At 43.2% G+C, this 24,986-nt stretch overlaps 1 protein-coding gene across 6 annotated transcripts; it reads left to right on the forward strand.

The window, feature by feature from the left end:
• Nucleotides 1-354: 354 nt before the first annotated feature.
• KLHL24 (kelch like family member 24) lies at nucleotides 355-23,560 on the forward strand. 6 transcript variants are annotated; one of them, XM_064666952.1, is made up of 9 exons: nucleotides 355-488; nucleotides 589-687; nucleotides 3,871-3,964; nucleotides 7,312-8,299; nucleotides 13,204-13,388; nucleotides 14,362-14,480; nucleotides 15,528-15,716; nucleotides 16,148-16,336; nucleotides 17,483-23,560. In XM_064666952.1, exons 4-9 carry the CDS (start codon nucleotides 7,380-7,382, stop codon nucleotides 17,681-17,683), a joined length of 1,803 nt encoding a protein of 600 aa, XP_064523022.1. In that variant the 5' UTR covers nucleotides 355-488; nucleotides 589-687; nucleotides 3,871-3,964; nucleotides 7,312-7,379; the 3' UTR covers nucleotides 17,684-23,560. The 6 variants fall into 6 exon arrangements, with proteins under 6 accessions (XP_064523022.1, XP_064523025.1, XP_064523020.1 ...); XM_064666955.1 differs by lacking the exon at nucleotides 3,871-3,964; XM_064666950.1 differs by lacking the exons at nucleotides 355-488; nucleotides 589-687 and adding an exon at nucleotides 947-1,093.
• The last annotated feature ends 1,426 nt before the right edge of the window (nucleotides 23,561-24,986 follow it).

Here is a 24,986-nt window from a genome sequence, read left to right on the forward strand (position 1 = left end):
TTTTCTCTTTGCTGTTTATGTTGTTTGGGGTCCTTGTTGCTTTTCCAGCCAGAGGATGAGAAATGGACTGGGCTATTCTCACTTCTAATGCAGTCTATTAGGCAGTTCTGAGTTCTAGCTTGACAGCAAAATGGTTGAAGGTTTCAATTGTTTAAGATCTTTATGAAAACAATTTACATACCAAAATCAATGGACATTTCCACTCTGTTTTCAGAGCATAGCCTTTTAATTAATAGTTCTAACTGTTTTGCAAAGCTCCAGTTTACCTGACCCCAGGGGAAAGCTGAGCCCGTTCAGCCTATGAAAATCTGAGCCTAGTTTGCTCCAGAGGGAGTCGGTCCTGGAGTCCTGAGCACACACTGCTCTTCTTACAGTTTCAGTGACAGAGCACCATCAGCTACTGCCAAGAGCACAAGGCTTTGTACGATCCCCGGGAAGGGCCCAAGGAGAATATCCTGCGGTCAGAGGATTGGAGAGTTTCACCAAAGGTAAAGATATATTATGCCTGGGATTGATATCCAGCATTAAGGAGAGCAAAGTAGGTGGGAGCTAATAAAAGAACTTGTATTTCTCCCTCTCCCTTGGCAGTAGGGGCCAGAGGGGGAGGCCATCCTTCTAGGAAGAACACAGCCAGTTACCTGCCCACGTCAGCTCCACGGCATTGCATAAGGCCTCATTTAGTACCAGGTAATGAACTTAATTTAAGCATGCATGTCCCTGCCCTGGCCTTCCCACTCTGCATTATGGGCTCGCAAGTTTGCTTATGCTAAAGGGCAGAGCAAAAATAAATTCCCATACTCCCAGGCATGTTCCATCGCCTGTATTGGAGCATGGGCCAGTGTCCAAATAGTTTGGATATGAAGTGAATTTGGGCTTCAGGACAGGCTCAGACCTGCTCATGAAATTGCAGGGCGATGACACCAGGGTCCTGCTTTTATATTTGCAGTTGAGTGGCTGCCACTGCTGCGACCCCCAGCTGTGACAGTGGAGCTTAAAGCTGACCTTGGCTTTCTGTGGTCGGCAGGGACACTCCATGTTGTGTTACTGTTGGAGAGCAACTGGAAATTTGGCATTAGGTGAAGCTGCAGCGCAGGTAGACAAAGATTCTATTTTTGTTTGGGGGTGTTTTTTTGTTTGTTTTTTTTTGGTGGTTTTTTTTTTTTTTCATGTAATAGTTTTGGTTTTGGTCTTGTAGTCTGAAGAGCTACCCCAAGCCCCAGTGTTGGTTTTGGTCTGGGAGACGGCTCTTGTTGGGGGGCGTTCAGTAGGGCTCCCTGGAGCTGCCACACGGGACTGTCACCCTAGAAGGTGCCATCCCAATGCACTGCTGGTTTCGATGCACCTGAAGCTTCTGCCCGCTCACGGACCGGTCGGGTCGGGCGCACCCCGGGGGTGTGTGCTCCCCCCGGCCCCGGCACATCGCGGGATGTGCTCCCCCGGACACACCGGGGGTGTGTGCTCCCCCCGGCCCCGGCACATCGCGGGATGTGCTCCCCCAGACACACCGGGGGATGGGCTCCCCCCGGCCCCGGCACATCGCGGGATGTGCTCCCCCGGACACACCGGGGGATGGGCTCCCCCCGGCCCCAGCACATCGGGAGTGCGCTGCCCCCGGTCCCGGCAAAGGGAAGGCAGTGGCAAGAACTCGCAGCGACAGAAGCTGCCGCTGCCGCCGGGGCTCTCCCATTCCCGCCGCCTGTCCCCGGCTCCTCCCGGGACACCGAGCCCCGTTTCCCGGCGCCGTGCCCGGGCGGGGCGGCGGGACTACAGCTCCCAGCGCCGCGCCGCGCGGTGACATCATGTGCGGTGGCTCGGAGGTCACATGCCCCGCCGGCCCCTTTGTTTTGAGCGGCGCTGGCAGCGCGAGCGGCGGCGGAGAGGCCCGAGCGCTGCACCGCTGCGGATCGCACCCTGCGCTCACACCGAGCGGAACCGACCCGACTCCGGCGGCCGCGGCTCCCGCGGGTGCAGCGCGGCGGGGGCGCTCCCGGCTGTGAGTGCGGGGCCGCGACGGGGGCGCGGGGCTCGGGCGGCGGTCCCGGGAGCCCCCGGGGAGGGCGCGGGGGCTGCTGCGGGACGGCCGGGACGCGGGGCCGGGGCGCGGGGCCGGACGGCACCGTTATCGCCGCGGCGGGGGCAGCGCGTCCGCGGCTCTGCGGGCAGCGCGGGGCGGCGGTGGCACGGCGGGGAAGGGATGTTGGCAGCGCGGGTGCGCCGGGACGGCGGCTGTGTGTATGCCCTGTGCGTGTGTTGTGGTTGTTGCCCCCTACGCGCAGCGGGCCCGGCGGGCGGGGCGCTGCGGTGCCGCCCGGCCCGATCCGGTGCCGGCGCTCGGGCGGAGCGGGCGGGGGTCGCCGCTGCCCCCGCGCCGCCCGCGAGGTTTCGTAACGCGGGTCTCCCCGGAGCCCCCCGCGGCCGCCGATTGGCCGGGCGGTTGGGGGGAGGCGGGGCCGCGGCCGCCGATTGGCCGGAGCGCGGGAGGGCGGGGCCGGGCGGCCCGGGGTGAAGGTGAGCTGGAGGGCGGGACGGGAGGAGCCATTTTGTGCCGCCGCCTCCAGCCCCTGGGTCCCTCAGTGGGCTCGGTTTCGGGGCCGCACTGTTCCCTGCAGGAGCGGCTAGAACGCCCCGGCGCCGAGCTGTGCTCTCGGCAGCTCGCCCGGGCTGTGTGCGGACAGGTCCGTTCTCCAGCGCTCACTGCTTGCTCCTGGCCCCGTGGGTGAGCCGTGCCCGGGCCGCGCTCCTGCCCGGCGGGCACTGCCCAGGGTCGGGTGTGAGGGCATCTGGATGAACCCACCAGCAGGATGGGGCCGTGGCCGGGGCTCGGCTTCTGGTTTAGTTTGTTTTAGCAAAATCGGGAAAGGATTGTGACTTCTCACGGTTTCTTCCCCATACATGAACAATACTACGCAGTGTGCTTTTTTCCCCTCCTTTCTTCCCCCTCCAGTGGGTGTGTGCCTTTCTCAGGGACTTCTTCACTTACTAAGGGGTAGCTGAAGATTTCTGCACAGTTTGAAGGTGTTCCTTTTCGCCACATGTTTTTGTTTTGATTTTACTTAATAATCATGACTCTCATGTCCAAATCAGTTCCTGTTTTTTTTGCTGGGTGACTTTAGAGGGCATTTAAGGCTTGGTTTTGTGTGTCATTAGCTTGGATTACTCTTGAATTTTGACATTCTTTTTTAGAATCAGAATAGTGCCTTACATTACAGTAAAAAACTTCTACAGTGCAGCTAATCCCTTACCATGTCAATCAGTTTGATAACTGAATTTTTGTTTACTAGTTACTCGGTATTCCTGAAGACTTTTTATTTTAGACATGCAAATGCTCAATTTCTCCTGTAAAACAGGAATAATTATTCTTTTTTAAAAAGTGCTTTAAAACTAACAACTTTGGGGTCTTTTTTTGTATCTCAAAGACAAAAATAAATGTGTTTGTTTTTTGCTGGAGGAAGAGGTTACTCTTTTTTTTTTTCTTCTTCTTCTCTTCCTTTAAAAACAAAAAGAGCACGTGTTGTGGTTTAGCCAGTGAGCTGCAGTCGATACACTTGGAGTTTGTTTTCTCTGACTCTTGTGGTAACCAGCCATCTGAGATGAAGCACGCCTGCAGATCGTGTTACCTGAAATCACGAAATAATTAGGATTGGCCAGACCTGAGTTGCAGGTCCCGTGCCTGGGAATGAAAACACCGTTTCTGTTTGCGGATTTGGCTGTGGTAGCTCGGGGGTGCTGTCTCTGACACAGGGAGCAGCAGACACGGCCTGTCTGGCGGCCCCAGCCGTGCCTGGAGGGCCGCAGGGCTGCACTGGGGCTGTGCTGGGGGCTCTGCCCTTCCCGAGGCAGTTCCCAGCGCTTCCTTTTCTCCCTCCACAGGCGGTCAGCGGTCCGGCCACGCCAGGGGAGCAGCGGTGGGCACGGGCTGGACGCCACCTCCGCTGGCAGCAGCACAACCCCTGCTCAGCCTCAGGTACTGCCGAAACTACAGCCCGAGGGTGAGCTTTGAGGGCAGGGCTCGGGCACAGCTGATGATGAGGTGTTACCAAAGGGCCTCGCCCCAACCGTGTGTTTCCTCTGTTGCTTTCTGTCAGTTCTGCTGGTGGGGCAAAGGAGCTCTGTGACACACAGGGAAGAGAACCAGCTGCCAGCTGTTGGCAGAGCTGTCGGTGAGGGAGAGGGGTAAAATACATGAGGATGTTGCGTGGAGGAAGGAGGAAAGTAATTTACATAGGAGGATTTACTGCTGGAAGGTGTCAGGGCAAACATGTTATAGACCTCTTTTACCAGCCTCTGAAGGGGCTCTGAGGCTGTTTCTGAGGAACATCTTGTACAGAAAGACCTACAGACAGTATAGGTGAAAGAAATAAAGGAACTTGAACTTCTGGTGAACCCAGCTTAATTCAGAGATATGTGTATGTGCAGGTAGCAACCGTGTTAGAGCCATGGCTGTGTTTGTAAAGCATTTTTAAAACCTGTTGACTGGAAGTGTGATCTGTGTTTTGCTTTCCAGTTTTTTGAATGGGCAGACTCTGATTTAACAGACTTAAGGTCTGTCCTTGCTGACCCTTGTTCAGACAAGCAATCCAATACATTTTGCATTGTTTTTTCTTTTTGATCTAATAATTCCCAGTACTTGCCTTTTGGAAAAATGCATTTGTTTTTTGTTTTGTTTAAACTTGTTAAAGAGATCCAAGTGTTAAATTCTGTAAATCGTTGGTGCTTTATAATGCAGAGTCTGTAGGCAGGTAGGGTACCTCTGTATACAGGGAAGGTGCAGACAAGGATATCTCCCCTCGTTTGGCCCTTTGCTCACTAACCAGCTCAACCTCAGGCACAGGTTCCCCTCTGCCTTTTCCAGTTTGGGGCAGGCAGCTGCAAGGTGACACTTTAGAACTGCCAGAGCAAGATTTGCAGGAAGGCCACACATATGTGTGATAGAGCTGAACATGTGACACTGTTGCTGATAGGCCTGTGAAATTGCTTTGCTGAAGCCACCTCAGAAGTGATTAGCTGCACAGAGATTGAAGGATAGTGTGTTCAAAGGCAGTAAGTTCTGCAATGGAGTGGATTTCTTTTCTAGTGTCTTATTTGTAAATGTACAATATTTACCCCCTTGATTAGTTTGTATTCCATGGATTATTTTTTATTCCCCCATTTCTTTGAACCATTGGGACATTAAGAAAAATAAATCGTTTACTAACCACTAATTGTGTTGTTCCAAGCATAAAGAAGACATTGGTTCCTTCAATGTGCAGTCCTAACCTAGAGCTCTTGTTTCCCCTTATTAGCCATTGCATAATACAGTGCTGTCTTAAGTCTTAACTTCTCACATAATGTGAAAGATTTAATCTCGAAGGTTTTGTTACTTAGTTGCTGTGTTTTCCCCTTTCATGCAATGGGTCAGGGTCTTGTTTGAGGTTTCAGGCTAACTTTGCTTTGGAAAAGCTCCATTTTGTGAAATTCTTCTGATTTAAATCTGTGATGCTGGAATCAAGCCTTTAGGGTTTATATTCATATTTTCATTGTTATATTTCCCTTTTCTGCTGCTGATCCATTGTTTCTGCCAACTTTCTTGTGCTAGTAGTGTGCAGTTAGTTGCAGATGAGATTCAGTGTAAGGGATAGGGGTGTTAGCAACATTGCTGGCGAGGTGCTGCTGGTGGTGGTTGGTTTTGTTTTGTATCCAGCCTGCGTCACTACTGAGTAAAATCATTGTGCAATACATGGGATAGAGTATCAGCTACAGATCAGACTGTCTATTTATGTCTCGTTAAAGTCTCTCTGAAGCAATCAGTTATTAGATAGGCTCATTGCAACAGTGTTTTTCGGGCATCAGAAGACAACTGGCCCTATTTTAAGTCAAATTAAAATTTTGTAGGGTGAATGAGCCATACCAGGAATCTACCTTGTAAATTTGTGTAAAAAATTTTATAGGGAAAATGATAGTTTTTAGAGCCTGTTTTCTCAATGAGTAAAGGTACAGCACGCATTCTTTCCTTGCTGTTTGTTCAGATGGTGCTTTTTAAAGGTGCCATGTAAAAAGGCCGTTTAAAAAAAGCACGTTCATTGTGTTCTATATTAGGTGATGACGTGGCCAGTCTGGGACTGGGTAATTGCAGCTCTGAGGATGCAAGCACATCAGGAAATGAAATTACTGTGAGGAGTTGAAGTTTCCTGGCTGTGTATTCAGGGAAACTGAATTTAACCTTTGGGAGACAAAAAGAAGAAAATCCCTTTATAAAAACTTCTAAAATAATTCAGTGCCTGTCCTTGCAGACATATCACAAGCAGGTATTTTTTAAGTTCAGCAGAGGCAAAAGGCCCTGTTGCTGCTAGATTGGTTGTTCTCACTGCCTCTAACATGCACTATCTGCAAAGTCAGCTGCATTTTCTTCACCCAGAAACTTATTGGCATATGCTAACATTTGAGTGTTTGATTTTTGTAACCTCAGTGCTCTGATAATGTGAGTCTGTGTTTGCACATTGGGGGGAATGTTTACACTTGTACTTGAAACTGGAAGGTGTTTCAGCAAAAAGTTTTGCTAGTAATTATTTTCTAGTAGTACTGTGGAAACAGAATCCCCATGTTCTATGCCCCTTGGTTCTTATTTCCAGTAGTTTTACGTGTAGTTTATTCTTCATTCTGTCTTGTGTTCTAGCAGTTTACATTCTTTTGCAATTGAATCATAGATTATCAGTGAACTAATTTTAGATGTTAGGAATGAACAGGTAAAAACTTATGGCCAAGGTTTGTTGAGATCACAGAATGGCATTAAACGTGAGTATTATAAGACTTCATTATGATAGACTTTATAATGAAAATGGGGTGATTTCTCAGCTGAACTTTCATTTTTAGAATTTCAGTCTTCCCACACACACCTTTTTTGGCTAGTGCTGTTAGAGTAGCACTCAGAGGCTCCAGCTGAAATGAGGATTACTCTGAAAAAAGTGAAAAGTCCAGGCTCTGGATTTTTATCCAGGAAATCTTTGGCTTCTGCCTAGTCAGGTGATTTGCTAGAGCTGAGATCTTGAGGGTTTTGTCTTGAACATTAATGCAATGCCAGTGGTGCTGGGACATGCAGAACTTGCCATCTAGGACACTTGTTTTCTGGGTATATTTTGTATGTAAAGTGTGGCAGATAGTGCTACACTGCCCTGTGCAGGGTGTGTGGTACTTTGCCCTGTAATGTTGTGTCACCTCAAGGAAGGGTCAACAATTGCTCCAGTTCTTAGAGTGACCAAACTAGTATCTTGTCTGATTCTTGTGATGAAGCTGAGGTTGTGCCAGACTGAAAACTGAAGTGTTTTAATTTTTCAGACCGTAGCACTGAGAAGGAGAAACTCTGCAAATTTTTCTCAATGACTCTATAGCCAACTGATGTAACAATGGTACTAATATTGGGACGCAGACTGAATAGAGAGGAGAGCGGGATACGAGACTCCCCTGCAACCAAGCGGAAAGTTTTTGAAATGGACCCAAAGTCATTGTCAGGCCCTGAGTTTTTCGACTTCTCCTCGGGATCATCCCACGCGGAAAGCATCCTGCAGATCTTCAATGAGTTCCGGGACAGCCGGCTGTTCACAGACGTGATCATCTGCGTGGAGGGCCGGGAGTTCCCCTGCCACCGCGCCGTGCTCTCGGCCTGCAGCAGCTACTTCAGAGCCATGTTCTGCAACGACCACCGGGAGAGCCGGGAGATGCTGGTGGAGATCAACGGCATCTTTGCCGAGGCCATGGATTGCTTTCTGCAGTACGTGTACACGGGCAAGGTGAAAATCACCACAGAGAACGTGCAGTATCTCTTTGAAACATCGAGTCTCTTTCAGATCAGTGTCTTGCGTGACGCCTGCGCCAAGTTCCTGGAAGAGCAACTGGATCCTTGCAACTGCCTGGGAATCCAGCGCTTCGCAGATACGCACTCGCTCAAGACGCTGTTCACCAAGTGCAGGAATTTTGCGCTGCAGACATTTGAGGATGTGTCCCAGCATGAAGAGTTCTTGGAGCTGGGGAAGGATGAGCTCATTGATTACATCTGCAGCGACGAGCTGGTGATCAGCAAGGAGGAGATGGTGTTCGAGGCCGTGATGCGCTGGGTGTACCGCGCCGTGGAGCTGCGCCGGCCGGTGCTCCACGAACTGCTGACACACGTCAGGCTCCCGCTCCTGCACCCCAACTACTTCGTTCAGACTGTGGAGGTGGACCAGCTGATCCAGAATTCCCCAGAGTGCTATCAGCTCCTGCATGAAGCCAGACGATACCATATCCTTGGAAACGAGATGATGTCTCCCAGAACTAGACCACGCAGGTGAGGAATTTTTTTTTTTCTTTTTTTCTGTAGGAGAAGGACATAGTTTGTTGCACAGATGTTTGATATACATATGCCCAGAGAAAAATCTCTTGCAGATTATTTTGCTTTGCATTCTGGAGCTGCTACACTTACTCTTCAGTACTTCCCCACAAGCCATGAAGCTCACAGGTGTCTTGAAAATGTGAGTTAAGTGAGTCTTTCTGCACAGATCACTTTATTGCTATGAAATAAACAACCTTTCAGGTAAGTAAAGTTATATTACCTTGCAAGTAAAACACTTTCTTAAGTTTAATGTTTGCTAGGGGAGACCTTAAAGTATTTCATACAATAGCAGTATCTTGAAGAGAACTTCATGTGCTGTGACAAGTACACCATTGCATTTCCCAACCTTTCTTTTTGTAACAAAGTCATGTAAGTGTCCAGCACACCACAAAGGATGTGGATGGGGATATTATGTATTCAGAGCATTTCCTTGCTGCATCACAAATACTTTACAGATGGAGTAGTACATAGACAGCAGAACAGGTTCTTAACTGTAAAGAAACCAAATATTGTCATTTTTAAAGAATTATGAAACAGTTCCTGAAGTATCTTGTGTTTATTCTGTGACATTTTAATAATTCAGAATTGCTACCACTTAATAATGCGTTACACAAATAGGTGACTGAGGTTGCAAAAAGAAATGAGGAAGAATCCATTAGTGGCATTTATGAGCAATGGTGGTTATGATTCTTTTTTTCCTGAAAAATATTCTCCCAGCCTCATGTCAACGATAGTTGACACGATAGTTTATTGTTAACTCCACCTGATTTAAGCTGTATTTATAAAATCATATGTTGCATTAAGGTGATGCAATGACCTGGTCGAGACAGATTGTGTTAGGAGTTACTCCTCTTTGCTTGCTCTTACTCATATGCGGTTGCTGCACAGTGACTGTTCAGGGAACCTTTATTTTTCTGGCAGCAGTTAAAGGCTTCCTTAAGAGGGAAAAAGAATACTTGGCAATGTTTGCCCCATTAGTGGCTTTCCAGTCTTCAGTCCTGCCATGAGAGAAGAAACTCTTGAACTCCTTGCAGCAAAGCTGCCAGATTTTCTAAGCTGCACGGTGCTGTGGTGGAGGGTCTTTGGAAGTGTTTGGGTCATGGCAGTTTGGAAACTGGTGCAATTGTTGTTTCTGAGTCCAAGCCTGAGGGAGTGACCATGGGAATTCTGACAGTGTGCAGTGTATTTGGTGTGATGTTTATTCTGTGTCTATTACTCAGTTAGCTAAAGAAGGCAAATACACTCAGACCCAGCAGTTTTGCCAGTGCGTGGTGTGTATGTGCTTGAGAATTTGAGCAGCCTCAGTGTAGTGCTCCAGTTTGCACATGAAGTACCCTGCCTAATACAGGTGATTTCTGAAGCCAGGGGGTTTTGTTGGTTTTACTGCTGAGCTTGTTAAACTGCACTGGGGATTCAAGTAGGCAGGAACAAGAGAAGTAATTTACAAAGAGGAAAACTGGCTGGCCTCCCAGCAGGAATTTTTTCCCCTTTTCTATATTACATTCATGGAATAGTTCTTTGTCATTTGTTTCTGTTGCCTGTTTGTTTCTGTTGCCTGTTTGTTTCTGTTGCCTATAGCAAAAAGAGATCATATTTTAAAACAGTTGCCAGGTCCCCCTTCTCCTGTGTTTTCACCACACCTTTTCTGGGCATTTCGGCAGGGGGTTGGGAGGAGAGGACAGGTCGCTGGAGAGCTGTTTGCCTTCTTTCTTGCCTTCCTCCAATTTCTTTTCTATATAAACTGTTTCCAAAAGGAGACAGGCTGCAGGACAAGAAATTCCCACACCAGTGTTTTTGTTGAAACTTTGGGAAATAAGTAGTGATTGCTTGGATGCACTTATGGGTGAAGTGAGTTCGACTTGTTTTTTTAAACAAGTTGATTTTTTTTTTCTTTTTGAAGCCAGTGAAGAGTTACCTGAAGGGAATTGAAGTTAAAGTATGGCATAACCGTTGCTTTTTGGCGCTAAGGCATCATTGACAAGTGAGGTCTTTCTGAAAGAGCTTTTCAGTTATGGACTAGTGACATCTTGAGGCTGTCTCTCCTGCTCCTTTGGAGTCTCTCCAGTCCCCTCTGGTTGTGTTGCACAGCAAATCTCCAAGCTGAGACCAGGCAGTGAGCAGTAACACATTTCCATACAAAAGACAGCATAGGCTCTTCCTACTGTGTGATTTGAGTTGTCTTCAGATTTTCATCTACCTCTGAGTTTTTCCATCAAAGCTTCTTTTAGCCTGCCTAGTTACCATCCCATGAGTGTTCTCTTTAACTGGAAGTTGTTGCATTTATACATTTTTTAACACATCCTTTCTGGTTGCCTTTAGAAAGCTTTAATGTAGTCCCTCATTTTCCCCCAAGGAGACGTGGGTTTCTATTTCACTTCACATATTGTCTGCTATTTCATTCAAAAGTGATTTAACATTGGGGAAAAAAAGAGTAGTGATTTACCAGACTTTCTGTAATTTGTTCTCCAAACTTCACATGATTTTGAATGTAATCTCTTTGAACTACGGGAGTTCTGTCCAGCTCTTGCTGTGCGGGTTGGTGTTCTCGCCTTGTGTAACTTGGGACCCCCAGGGAACCTGCTCTTGGGAATGCACGGAATTACGTGGCACTGCTGGTCGTATTCCACCCCCCCCTTTTCTATTTTATGCACCTCTTCCTGGTGGGACAGTGCCTCCTGGAATCTCTAGTGCCTGTTTTAAGACCTCTGTTATTTTGCTCACACTGTTTCTTCTGAGGGCTACAAGGAGGGCTTCCTGTGCTACTGGTTGAGGTCACAGGTTTTTCTAACCTTCACTCAAATATATCCTTTATTCTTTTCTGGAATTAGCCTTTGCCTGTATGTTGTTTTTGTGTAATTCCACCACAGTTTTACTTTTTTTTTTGTTAAAGTAACATGCTCTTTGTCATTTGCAAAAGAAATTTTAGGAACTAACCATAAAACATATACAGTGCATGACTCCTCCAAGAAAATGTAATGGAGGAAATGTTTCTTAACTGAAGAAAAAATATGGTCATACAGGTACTAAAATGTTGGGAAATTTTTTTGTTTTCTGTAGATTTGAAATACTGTGCTAAATGAATATTTTCTTTACAGAGAAAGATTTCATCATAACAATTCATAAAGAGCTCTCTCTGGGCAAAAATTTTTGGTTCATTTATTTTTAAAATACACTAAGCTTTTCAGTATGTGAGTGGAGGCCTTGATTCTAATCTAGAAAGTAATCCTCAGGCAAACCTCTTTGTACCCACAATTAGCTGGTGTATCTGGACTTGCTTCTGTGGCAAACTACGAGTTGAGTGTCTTGCTTTTACGGAAGTTCTTTTCCTCAGTAATGCTTTGCTGGCACAGGAACTTCCCCTCTCTTATCCTTTGAGAGATTCTTTTCAGAGTTGTTCCTCAAAAAAGCAAAAACCCGTAACAGTAAATACATAGAAACCAGGAAGGAGCCTGACTTCAAAGCTGAGCAGCTGCCGAGAGTTTCTTCTGCCAGGTTCAGGTGCGTAAGTGCCACTCCTCAGACACATCTCATTTGTACCATCTTGTAGCATGTTACCATTTAGCACTGCCTTTTCCTATTGACAATATTCTGAGTAGAAAGATGTATGGTATATTTAAATTACAGCCTGTGGTGACAAGGAGATAAAAGGGCTAACTAGTTTTGTTTCTGGTGTTTCAAAACAGGGAAAATTTCATCAGGATTTATAGGTGAATATGTGCATAAGTTTATAATAGGATCTTTAGGGGGATATCATGCAATTTTTACCTCAAAGGCAGTTCTGAGTCTGTTGTTTTTGAGAGAAGACTGCAGTACTCAGCAATGGTATTAATGTCTGTTCTGTGAGATGTCTGTTCACATTGGGATCATCGTACAAAGCTCGACACGACAAAAAGGCTTATCAAAAATAAAATGAATCTTGCATTCAGTTTTACTTAATTGACAGCAGTCCTTGAAATAAATATGTCAGTGCAAAATGCTTTAATCTAAAAATGCCCTGAAAAGAAAGGAGTTTGACAAATGCTGACAAGAAATTAGAAATTTGAGAGGAGGAATAAAAGGTGCTCACGGTTCGATTTGCACATCAAAGATGGTTGAGTCTCTACATTCAAATGTGAATTAATAAATAAGAGGTTTTGTTATTGCTGTGAATGTAGAATATGTATAATACAAAAACATTCAGTTAGTAGAAGGAAAATGAATGTGCGGAATGGAATTTAAAGGCCTACTTGTGTACATTGCAGACTGTCTAATGCTTAATTTTTTTTCACACTGAGTTTTAATTTTTGGTTTAGGCTTGAATTTTTATTTCAGCATTCCTTAATGTTTCCTCCTGTCACTACTCTTGTTTTTTGCTTTACTTTGCATTGGCTTTAAGGCCACTTTCTTTTCTCTTATTTTGGTGACTATATTCCTTCAACTTTTAAACTTGTTGGATGTTTAAGCAATGTAAAGTAGTATTGATTTTGTAAAACTCAGGGAGAACGTCAGGACTGGTTTCATTGTGAAACAGGTCCTGCTTGAACTTGGTTTCTGATCTCTCTATGTACACAAATTAAAAATACTATTAAAGTAAGGGCTTTCTGTGTTATTTAATTATTCAGTTTTTACATATAACGTTGTGCGGTGGAACTCCACCACTTACTCTGGGCACCTGTCAGTGACACCTGCTGTGTAACAACACAGCTGGAAACAGTGAAACCTCTGTTTGCTAAATGACTCTTCTTTTTTTCTTTGCTGTAGAAGTTAACACTAAATAGTAAATTTTCTGATTTTCACACAGTTTTGAAGACGATGTTGTTTGGCCTCCATGTACTAATAAATATCTCCTACATCTTAGTTTTCTGTGTTCTCTTTTTTAGATCAACTGGTTATTCTGAGGTGATAGTTGTTGTTGGAGGCTGTGAACGAGTTGGAGGGTTTAATTTGCCGTACACGGAGTGCTATGATCCCGTAACAGGAGAGTGGAAATCACTGGCTAAACTTCCAGAGTTTACCAAGTCTGAGTATGCCGTGTGTGCTCTACGGAATGATATTCTTGTTTCAGGTGAACAATCCTAAAAAGTTTAAGATTTCTTTTTTTTCTTGGTTGATTGTTTTTCATTACTAGATGATCTTTAAGGTCCCTTCCAACCCAGGCCGTTCTATGATTCTATGATTGATTGGGGATTGTTCTCTTGTTTGTTGTTTGGGATTTTTTTAAGTAGTGTGGCAGATCTTTGTACTGTGAACTTCCAGAAGCTCGGCTGAAAGTCATTTTTTGATGTAAATGGTGAAAACCAGCCCCAGCACAATCTTACTGTAAACAAAAGTGTTTTCTGGAGTTTTTGTTTGGCATGAATCTGCAGTGTTTTACAGCTGATTCCAGGACATCAATTGTATTTAAAGAGACCAGCTCATACAGTACACTGCTTTAAAATACAGCAGCAGACTGTTTGCAGTAACAGCTGGGAAAAATACAAGCAAAAAATCTCAAGCAGGCTTTTCCCAGCAGTCCTTTAGCAAGGGAGAATTCCAAGGTGCAGCTGATGGTTTAGCCACCATGATCTGTGAGTTAGTTCAGCCGAAGAAGTTGTTTCCTCAGGTGTGTAGTACCTGTGTCATTTGAACAGAGTGTAAAACAAAGGAGATGTGCACAGACAGGACAGAGGAACAGGTGTTAGGGATGTGCCATAGGGCACTTCAGGGGATAAGACTTTGGGTGTCTCATCCAGGCAGTGACACTACAGGAAATCTGAATTCAGAGCATGGGCAAAAGCCATTCACGTGCATTCAAGAAATAATCTGATGTGATCTCAGCATGTCAGTGAGGAAGGCAAACATAAGGAATATAACTCACTGTGTGCTTTTGTGTTTGAAGTCCACTGGGAATTACTTTTTCAGTCTAACTTATAGATACTGATAGATCCTTATATCACCCAAAAAGTGATACAAAGTTTTCATTGCTCCCTGTAGAGGGGCATGTTAATAGTATTTCCCATACAATAAGTATTCAGATCGGCATATTTCTGTTTTTAAAGGTGGAAGAATCAATAGCCGGGATGTCTGGATTTATAACTCTCAACTTAACATTTGGATCAGAGTTGCTTCCTTAAATAAAGGCAGATGGAGACATAAAATGGCTGTTCTTCTTGGTAAAGTAAGAGAAGTATATTTTAATTGTTTTTATAGTCGGGATGTTTTCATGTAGATAAGAAAGCAGTAGAGAAAACACTTTAGTATTACTTTGTATTTCATATCAAATACTTTAAAAAATACTTTAATATTTCAAACAATTAGGCTTTTTATCAGTCAGACACTACCCCTGGACGTGAAAATCATCTTACTGCCCAGTCATTTATTTTTTTTCATCATTGAAGTGTCTTATTCCCAAGAAGCAAATTTTTGGGAAGCAAAGAAGCGTCTGAATTATCCTGTGCTTCACAAGTGCTGTCAAAGGTCTAACAGTTTTGCAGTTATTAACAGAAGTTGGTGCTGCTCTGAATGTCGTGTCTTTTATTTAATGTTTTATGTTGAAATTAACTGAACACATGCAGTGTGGAAACAGGAGAATTTGCTGTATTTTGAAGGTGTATATGCCTGAACATAAAATGGGTAATTGGGATCAACTGCCTGTGGGGATTCTGTTAGTGAAACTTAGGAAGGATGTGCATGTGGTATCCCTTGGGCTTCGTGGAGATGAAACTTGCAGCTGAGCAAACAGAAGCAAGTGGACATAAATAATGAGTTCTGCTTCTTAAATATGAGAGAAGGGGCAGGAAAGAGTTTACAAACTGAGATGAGGAAATATTTCTCTAAGTAAGTAGGGAAAAGCAAAACACCGAAAAGCAAAGGTAAACTCAGCTGCTGCTGTTGCTGAATGTCATCTAAAAAAAGAGAAATGCAGAGAAATGCCTTTTCTAACAAATGCCATTCAAACGGGAAGTTTCTGTCGTAGTATTAATAATACTATGCTTTGGCATGTGTTTGCAGTGTCATTCCACATGTGACTGAATGGAACTCTCCAGGAAGTCTTTACCCTTTGTTTTTAGGCTGCATTCTTCTTCTCCTGTGTATATATTAAAAATCTGAGAAAAGTATCCCTTCGCATACCTAGCAAATTAGCTTTAAATTAATTTAATTTCATATTTAAATGTAACCTTTACTCTACCCAAGAAATAATGGCAGTTTTCACCCCTGTGCACAGGTGTACGTGGTTGGGGGCTATGACGGGCAGAACCGGCTCAGCAGTGTGGAGTGTTACGACTCGTTCTCCAACCGCTGGACAGAGGTGGCTCCCCTGAAAGAGGCCGTGAGCTCCCCGGCTGTGACCAGCTGTGTGGGCAAACTCTTTGTCATCGGGGGTGGGCCTGATGACAACACCTGTTCTGACAAGGTCAGTGAGTTGTGTTGTATTGCGTCTTCTGCCCACAGGCAACAGCACTGCTGGGTTAAAACCAGATCCTGCAGAGGTCCGCTTTAACTGTTTTTGCTGAAGGGAGTATGGTGTTATTATAGTACAAAAAATACAGAATAGAAAATGTTAATTCAGGGAGATGCTGTTCCTGTGGTGTTTCTCATGAATACTGTCACTGGCTTCACAAGTTCTGTGAATTCTTAAACCTGAGTGTTCAGAAAATAATGTCAAATACAAGTGCGTGTTTAGACATTGATATATGGACCTATATTTATATTGACTTCGTTTTCTGGGTGAGGTATTGCCCACCAGGCACTGCTTCTTTGTCTCTCCTTGTATAACTTGTGTGGGCATGCCAGGCTGTTACTTCAGTTAGACTGTTAATGTGAAAGGCTCGTATTTGTTTTCAGGTTCAGTCTTACGATCCTGACACCAATTCTTGGTTGCTCCGTGCAACGATCCCCATCGCCAAGAGATGTATCACGGCCGTGTCCTTAAACAACCTGATCTACGTTGCTGGTGGGCTCACCAAAGCCATCTACTGCTATGATCCCATTGAGGACTACTGGATGCATGTACAGAACACGTTCAGCAGACAGGTAATTAACAATAGAAGACCTGCACACAGCTGAAACGTAGTTTTTGAAATTATCATCTTGGCATGAAATGAGTATGCACTTGTTTAACTCTGATACAGTTGCATTTCTGATTCCTTTCTTGCTTTACCTCTTCTTCTGTGTAATTCAGAACCTCACAGAAGAATTTTCTATACCAGTAGCTTTTCGGCTGGTCATCACTATTAGCCAGTCCAAACTTTGGGAGCTGTTACTGTTGGAGAACAGGGTAACAGTATAATGGATGAATTTTTAGTTGTATAGAAATTAACCCTGTCAGGTTCTGCTGCATGTTTTGATTTAGATTGAAGGTAGTAATTTCCTTGTAATTGATTAAAGCCTTTCAGTGTAACTACAAATATTGAAGGCTGTTTTTACAGTGTGAAAAAGCCCCTTTGTATAGCACAGAAAATTTCTGACTTGAGTAGTGAGGGCTCTGTCACTGCCACATATGGGACACAGAATTTAACCTTGGTAGCAAAGTATACAGGTATCAGTTACATTTCCTGATGTTATTACTGTGGTATTACCTTAACAAAACTTCATTCTTTTTCCTGGCCTTCCCTCTGTTCCTCTGTTTTGATCTGAGTTCTCTATTTAATTGAATATCTTTTCCATGCCTGCTTTTAAGGAAGAAATAAAATCCTATCGGTGTTTCAAGTAAGACATAGCACAGTCTTTTCTTATGCACTCCTTTTAGTCATGCCTTTTTTTCCTCTCCCCATTTACATCCCTCTTCATTATCTGTTACTCCTCTAAGATGCTTCTCCTTGTTCCCCTTTTTTGCATTAATAGTACCTACTGTGGTCCCTCTTCTGAAAACCTTTGTTCTCTCCTCCTTTCCCTATCTCAGATCTTTAAATGGTAAGTACAGTGTTCAGCTGAATTCCATTGTATCCCTTGTATGAGCTATGTAGTGAAGGCTTAGACCTGAAATAGTCTTTTTTGTAGGATTGTGCTGTTGCTTTCTCTAATTATTGTCCTTTCTGCATTGGCCCTTTCAGGAGGAAATAGTATAGGCCTGTTTACAAACAGGAATCAGTGCTGCCCTCCTGCACTGGAGCAGATATGCATGAATCAAGGTCTTGCTTTTTAGATAATCATGTATTCCTTTGTGTTTCTTTGAAACAGGAGAATTGTGGCATGTCTGTGTGTAATGGAAAAATCTATATCCTTGGTGGAAGACGGGAAAATGGTGAAGCCACAGACACTATTCTTTGTTATGACCCTGCAACGGGCATTATCACAGGAGTAGCAGCCATGCCCAGGCCAGTATCGTATCATGGCTGCGTGACCATTCATAGATATAATGAAAAAGGCTTTAAACTGTAATTTTTTTTCCTGAAAAAAGAAGAAAACTGCATGAATGAATCCAGTGGTCTGCTGCAAGACAGGCTTTTTAAAGATTCCTGAAGTGGGAATTCCCTGCCTAAGTGTTGTATGAAAATTATATCCTGTGCCTTTAGAAAAAGGGTTCATTTAACTGACAAAACAAGTCTCCAAACCTACCCAGTAACCAGAGTTCATTTCTATCTGCTGTGGACTCTGATACAAGAGCAGTAACAGTATGTTGTACTAGTGGTCAGCAAATTTGCCCTATGTGTGATTAGTAATTAAAATCTTGGAAGCTTTTTGGGGAAAGTGCCTTCACAAGCTTTTGTGCCTCTGTCCTAAGAAGCAATATCTGCAAGGTGTTTCCAGTTCTGCTAATGGGAAAAATAGATTCTTTGATCCCAAAGAATCATCTAAGATAATTATTTATAATTTAAAAAGTTTAAATAATTGTAGTTCGTAGGCAGCATTCCTGCAGGCAGATTACTTGGCTTAACCGAGCAGATTTAATGTCAGATCATGCATGGTTTGAAATTAAAACCCCAAAAAGCGTCAACAAAACAAGCTACATAGGACAAATAGGAGAGTCTTTGAGGAATGCTTTTTTCTGAAGGAGAAACTGGTTGTTTTGTGAGCCACCACAACACACTGCATGACGATTGGGTACCTTAACCCTGTGGACCTTATTCATAGTGTTGATAGATGTCCATCAGAAGTACAAGGCTACATGACATGGAAAACCAGGGGGGTGTAGGCCATGTGTCTGTGAAGCAAATTTTGAGTCCCAGTTTTTACCTTTGTGAGCAGTATGGCTGAAGGCTGAAGGTTACTGGGTTCTCTCTTTGCTCACTGCGAAGTATCTCTATTAAAGAAATAAAAGATGATGGACTCTGGATTCTTCCACTTACCTGAATCACATTATAAATTACTTGAGGATAGAGCTAGGGACTTGGGTTGTGCCCTACAGCTTATAAATTGTTTTTTTTGGATATCTCATCTGCAGAGATGGCAGAGTATCCACCAAGTATTTCTTGGCCTTTCTTCAGACAATCACTCAGTACAGTTAAACTACCATATAAACTGTTTCACCACAGATAAAGAAGCTCTGGGAAGGTCCCTACTGTCACCAGAAAAATATCTGTGGACCTGTCCATGTAGCCATATGAGGTGACTCCCATATGACATATTTTGGATAATTTTGAAGCCAAGGAAGCGCCTGTATTTTGACACACACCACCATTTTTTAGGTTTTTTTTCAGTAAAGGTATTTTTTTTAAGCCTTCTCTAGATTTCTGTTCTAGGTCTCTTTATTTCCAGTACACAGTTGTACAGTTGAGGCACAGAGTTCATAAAAACTGAAATAGCACTTAAGAGTTGGAAAATGAATAGGATTGTCTGTACCAATTTCCTGTTAATCACCAAAAACCTCAGGAACTGCCTTTTAAAGGAATTCTGAGGACAGCAGCCAGTAAGGAAGTTGGTCAGTGCCAGGGCAGAAGAAAAACCATAAAATCTCTGCAGAGCCAGCCCTGGCCTCAGGATTCTGGTCTCTGTGATTGCTCGGAGGGTGAAAGTAAGCACCATATCTGGAACGTTGTTTGTTCCACTGGACTTTCCTCATGTGTTTTCCCAGAGTATTTCTTCATGAGATGGAAATTCTGACCCTCAGTGAAGCTGTGCCAAACTGGGAGTCACCGTTTTCGGTAACATGGTCATGACTTTTAAAGAGCACTGGGAGCTGCACTTTGGGATGCATTGACTTGTAACCTCAGGAAAGGACACAAATTTCAGTTTCTGGCTGGATACCAAACACTGCTTTGTATATGCTGAAAAAGAATACTGATAGAATACAAATCTCTGCATATCAGTGATTGATCAGGAAGTCAGTTCCTGAGCAGGTACATCCACATTGCCCTAAAAAGAAAGTCCCTCGGTAATGCAAGACAAATGAGTCAGATAAATTAATCCTTTTCTAAATTCCTTTTGTTTCTGCTCACCAAGTTATACTTTGAAAAAGCAATTTCAGTACCTGTGAATAAGGTCTGTTGGTTGCGATGGTAATTGCCCAGTAACTGGTACTATATACTAACAGTGTATATAGCTTGTGCCATCATTTTAAATGAAAATGTCAAAAATTCTAGGAGCACTTAATTAGAGATGCAATTTGAAAAATACTCTCCTTTGATTTCTTCCTGTTTGTATTCAGACTTGTAATGTTGATTGTCATGCTAAACTGTTTTTTAACAGTCCTTATTCTGTAGGTGTAGAACAGTGTCATTTAATCTGTGTTTATAATACTGCACTACTCTGTAAATAACAAGATACTGCTTTCTATGGTTTTGAAGATGCATTTTATAGTTTAGTTGTCTTTTCTAACAATTTATGTACTGTTACTGTTACCTATTATTTTGAAAATGACAGTGTTTAATGAACAGTAAATGCAGAAATGTAGATGCAGAAGAAAACTTCTGCTTACAATTCCTGACAACCTGTATTCAGTGCTGAGCAGTTACAGATGTGGAGCATTGCTTAATGACAGTTACTTATGCAATGATTTCCTTACAACAGGCAGTGAGATTTTCTTCTTGCTTGTTAACTCAGTAAATAATTTTCACTTATGGCCTGCTCTGTTACAACAATTATTCTTAGATGTGCTAGAAAAGGAACGATTCAACTTTGGTTTAATGAAAATGAACCATTTTTCTAGAAGGGTGCATTAATTTGGAAGTTGCATTCCTGAGCCACCTGTTCTCCAATGCATTTCACTTAGGTATAAATGAATTCCAAGATTTAAACTGTCACTATTATGCATATTTAGCTGCTTGTAGTTTATGGGCTTGAGCAGGAAGCTGGGAAGGTGGAAGGGGTTTGTCTCAGCTAGGAAAGAAAATTATTAAAGCCATGTACTCTAATCAAAATAATCACCATCATAAATGGTGATAGGTTTGGTAGCTCTAGAGCACCTGCACAAAGATGTAACTTCAGTCCAACCACACATGGGAAGAGGGCCCAAGTATCTCCAAGTAACACCTAAAAAATAATTTTTAAGCATTGTCTTCACTAAACAGGAATGAGTAAATATTTTTCTTCTCCATTTTGATGTCCAGTTCTGTTCTTAGTAATGTGATGTTAATTGAAAAGAAAGTTGATGCTTCCTCACAGCCGGGGTTCTGGAAGGTTCTGAATCACCAATTTCAGTACTGCAGTACAGAGCAGCCTCCAGCTTTCTGCTTTGAGCTGAAGCATTTCCCCTTTTACAGCCATCAAGCACGAACAGTTCCTGGGAATCATGTTAGTTGTACTTGTAGGCTCCCTCCTTGATAATGCTTAAGTAGGCATAATTTGTGGAATCTCTTCCATCAGATGAGTCATTTTATACTGTGTGCCTGCATTTTGGGAATTGGGCACTGTGCTTTCCACTCCAGCACCAAGGGGTCCAGATTGTGCACTTTTTATTTTAATTGGCACCAATGCAGTTCTCATCAAAGATTGCTTTGTGGTACTCTCTGAAGCAGAGATGTTAATGCAGATCATGTTGATATGGACCCTTTTCATAATTTACTGAAGCTTTTTAAATATTTTTAATACTGCAAATTTTTGAGAGAGGCTAATGATGTAGGAAGAGGAAATGCTCACTTTGACAGAGGTTTAGAGGAAGCTTGAGAGTAAGGACACTGCTGTCTGTTCCAGCTTCTTCCTCAGAATAGTTGAGTTCACCACATTATCTTAGGGAAATACTCAGTTTATCTTGGTTTTTCTTTACTTGAGCTGTAAGGACAGAAGGAGAAGCAGGAGACCTGCTCACTGCCTGTGACTTCAGGTTCCCCTCCTGCCCGAGGCCGATGGGGCAGAGCCGTGAGCTTTGTCCAGCTCCAAAGAGACGAGACAAGAGGAACTCCTTGGAGCGGAGAGGTGGCAGGAGGGGTTTGTACATGTGGCTGGGCTTGCTGAAACCAGGGTGTTCTGGATGCTCACAAGTTTGCAATTCCAGATGCAGAAACTCAGGTGGTAAAAATATTTTGTGTCTCCATTCAGCGAACTCAGCTGGAGCAATAGATGTGCAGATATGGTTATGCTCTGCCAGTGGCAGAGCTCAGAAAAGCCAAAGGATCAGCTTTCTGAATTGCCCAACTAGGCAAGTAGATGTGGGGTTTATTCCTTCCACAGAAGATGGCAAAAACCAATCCAAGAGCATTAAGAAACTCAGAAGACGTGATCACTGTGAGGCACAATGAATATTTTCATCTGGATGTAGTCGCATGCACACAAGAAAGTACAAATGAAAAGGTTTGTTGTGCCTGGCTAAAAAAATCTGAGCAACGTATACTCAGAAAAGGAGTCTAAATGGTAAGATGAGATTTCTAAGCAGAAGTTTGCTGTCTGGTTGGGAGCCAAGCAGTGATTTTTTAATTTTTTTTTTAATATGTTTGGCACACAAGTTTCCTCAGTATGGAATTATATCAGATAGCATTAATAAAAAATGGATGTGGCTGTCAGTTCATCATGACCATGTCAGTGCTACTGAGCATTGCCACACAACAGGCTCCTACCACCCCCAGACAGGAAGTGACTCGTGTTCTCTGCACGCTGCCTTTGCTCTCCTCCCTAACTAACGTTACACAAGTTCATCAAAGTATACAGCCTTGGTAACGTTACTGTCTAAGGACTGTGAACTATTACAGGAGCATTTCTTTTTTCTACTGTAGGGATCCAGTCTACGCTCACGTTTGTGTGTGAACATCTGCGTGTGAATAATTCTCTGATCATTTTCTGATAGTGCTGTTATAAGTGAGGCACATAAAGCCCCTGTGTACAGCTTGTTAATAATGTAATTATAGCTTACTTTGTATGCTTAGCTTCAAAGAAAAGAATGTATGTTAATTTTGAAAAGACCTGTGCCTTAAATTCACCTATATTTTTATCTATTGTGAAAAAGAGCTTGGATTACTTCTCCCTATTTGTACCTTTATTAGGATTGGTCTTACTGTCTGGACTGTTGATGTCCCTCTAAGAGAAATAAATGTTGCCATTCATTTTAATTAAAATAGTTAAACTTCTTGTTTAGAATATGCCTAGAGTGCTTCCATTTATACAGTGCTATGGCAGATATAATCTAGGGAAATCAGTATTTGTTTTTTTCTATTTTTTGTTTCCAGCACACCTCAGTGACAAAGGACTGAGGTTAGTCTTTGACTTCCTGACCTTAATATGTACAGTTTCTTGTTTTAGTCAGTAGCCTCTGATATTTCTGAACTCTCTGAAGTCATCAACCTCTTGTTCAAGATACAAAATATGAAGCAATAATGTGGTGCAGCATGGCAATAAGCAAATCAAGAGACTTGAATGTAATGTACTATTACTAATTTCATCTATGTAAATGCTGGACCTATGAGTCATTCTCCTTTGGTGCACCTGTAGCAATTTGGAGTCGGATTAATAGGAGCTACTTGGCCATGGAAGGAGAGTTTACCTCCTGAACTGTTACTCATATGATACTGTATCTTTGCTTGAAATCATGTTTTGATTTTCCTTTTTTGCTGAGGAAAACAGCAGTTTGTGTTATTTCTTGCCAGTTCCTTTATTTACTGAAACATAAAAGCCGTAGTTCCACGAAGAGCTGATCTTGTCCTGGAGAACAGCCTGGTGCAGCACAAGTGATTGAACAGGAAAGCTCAGACCACTTACTGTGTGCCAGAGTCAATGTAACGTGTCTTGCATATAACATTGAGGTCTTCAGATTGTGCTGACAGTAGAAAAGTGATTTTGTTATGTAGCACAATTGCAATAACACCTGTTATATTTAAATATATTTCTTGCATAATTCTTTGAAAGTTTTTTAAAGTTCAGTGTACCTAATAAACATTTGCCTTTTGAATAGTTCACTGTGGTTTATTTAGTTTATGAGAAGTTCCAGGGTGGGGCTTGGTGGAGCAAGGAGGAACCTCCCTCCTGTTTTTTCTGGGTCATTTAACTTGTTGGATTCTGCCCCTTGTGCAGTATCTATCCACTGATCTTTCTTCTGCCTCCCAGTCTACGTGTTTTCCCTTCTCATCTTTCTGTCCTCAACACAGAACTTATTACCAATGGGAATAAAGGCAAGCTGGAGGCTGTGTAGAGGAGTAAACTTGAAAGAAAACTGAAAAAACATGGGTGGCATGTGAAATCTTGTTTGTCCTGGGTACTGTGATGAGAAAAGAATGTGAGTGGACTTGGAAGGCAAAACCAGCATGGGAAATCAGGAAGAGGTCACATAACACTAGGAAGGTGACTGGCAATAACACAGGTTGGAAAGAATCATAGAAAGTTTATTTTCCTAAAGTTAGCTACTTGGCCATCTCAAGGTCCTGCTCCCAGATGGCAGAGTAAGCGGGTCAGACTGTGATGGAGAGGTACTATTACACTTGAACTGAGAGGAATCATTTGATTTAATACCACATTTTTTACAAATACTAGTGGAATACTAGTTGTACTCCTGGCTTCCTCTTCCATGTAATGTGTATTTTAGATCTGTCTCAGAACTTGCTCTTTGTGCAATCTTAATCTTGCTTACTTCCCTAAAACATTGAAATGTTTTGAAAAGAGGCCTAGTAGTGGTCCTATAATAAGAAAAAAAAAGGATTTTAAGGGCTAAGCCTTGAACATTCAAGTACTTGCAAATTAGTGGCCTCATAAATAAGTTTGCAAATCCATGAGTGAGCAGGACACTAATTTATGCTGGTTCACAGCTCACTGCACGAATCATGAGACTACCAGACAAAAGCATCAATGCCATTAGCTGCACCTGACAGGTATTGCAGCCTGGCGAAAACCAAACTGTGGCATTAACTGCACTAATTTGGACAATTTTAGCTCTGATTTGAGAGAATATGAAGCATGGTGAGCAGTAAGTATGGTACAAGGTTTTTGTGAAGCCTATTTAAGGGCAGGTGAGGGCTGCCATCCTGGCTGTGAGGTGGCATTTGCTGTGGGCTGCTGCTATCCTGCACCTCATCAGCCCAGGCGTCCTTTCTTGGGTTTAGTGGTTTGTTATTTATTTTTTTTTTTCATTTGCTAATCATATAATCACAGAATCATTTTAGTTGGAAAAGACCTCTGAGGTCGTCAAGTCCAACCTGACTGAACACCACCATGTCAACCAGACCAGGGCACTAAGCGTCACACCCAGTCTCTCACCATCTCTCCGGGCAGCCCGTTCCAATATTGAATCACCCTTTATGTGAAGAATTTCTTCTTGATGTCCAACCTAAACCCCCTCCGGTGCAGCTTGAGACTACGTCCTCTTGTCCTGTCTCGTGTTGCCTGG

Source organism: Pseudopipra pipra, chromosome 10 (assembly GCF_036250125.1).
Source record: "Pseudopipra pipra isolate bDixPip1 chromosome 10, bDixPip1.hap1, whole genome shotgun sequence".
Lineage (NCBI taxonomy): Eukaryota > Metazoa > Chordata > Aves > Passeriformes > Pipridae > Pseudopipra > Pseudopipra pipra.

Bases quoted from the DNA above. Each gene is read 5' to 3' on its own strand.
- KLHL24 (XM_064666952.1), top strand. From the start codon at position 7,380: ATGGTACTAATATTGGGACGCAGACTGAATAGAGAGGAGAGCGGGATA. The intron at 15,717-16,147 runs GTCAGTGAGTTG...ATTTGTTTTCAG, and splicing joins ACAACACCTGTTCTGACAAG to GTTCAGTCTTACGATCCTGA. The intron at 16,337-17,482 runs GTAATTAACAAT...TCTTTGAAACAG, and splicing joins AGAACACGTTCAGCAGACAG to GAGAATTGTGGCATGTCTGT.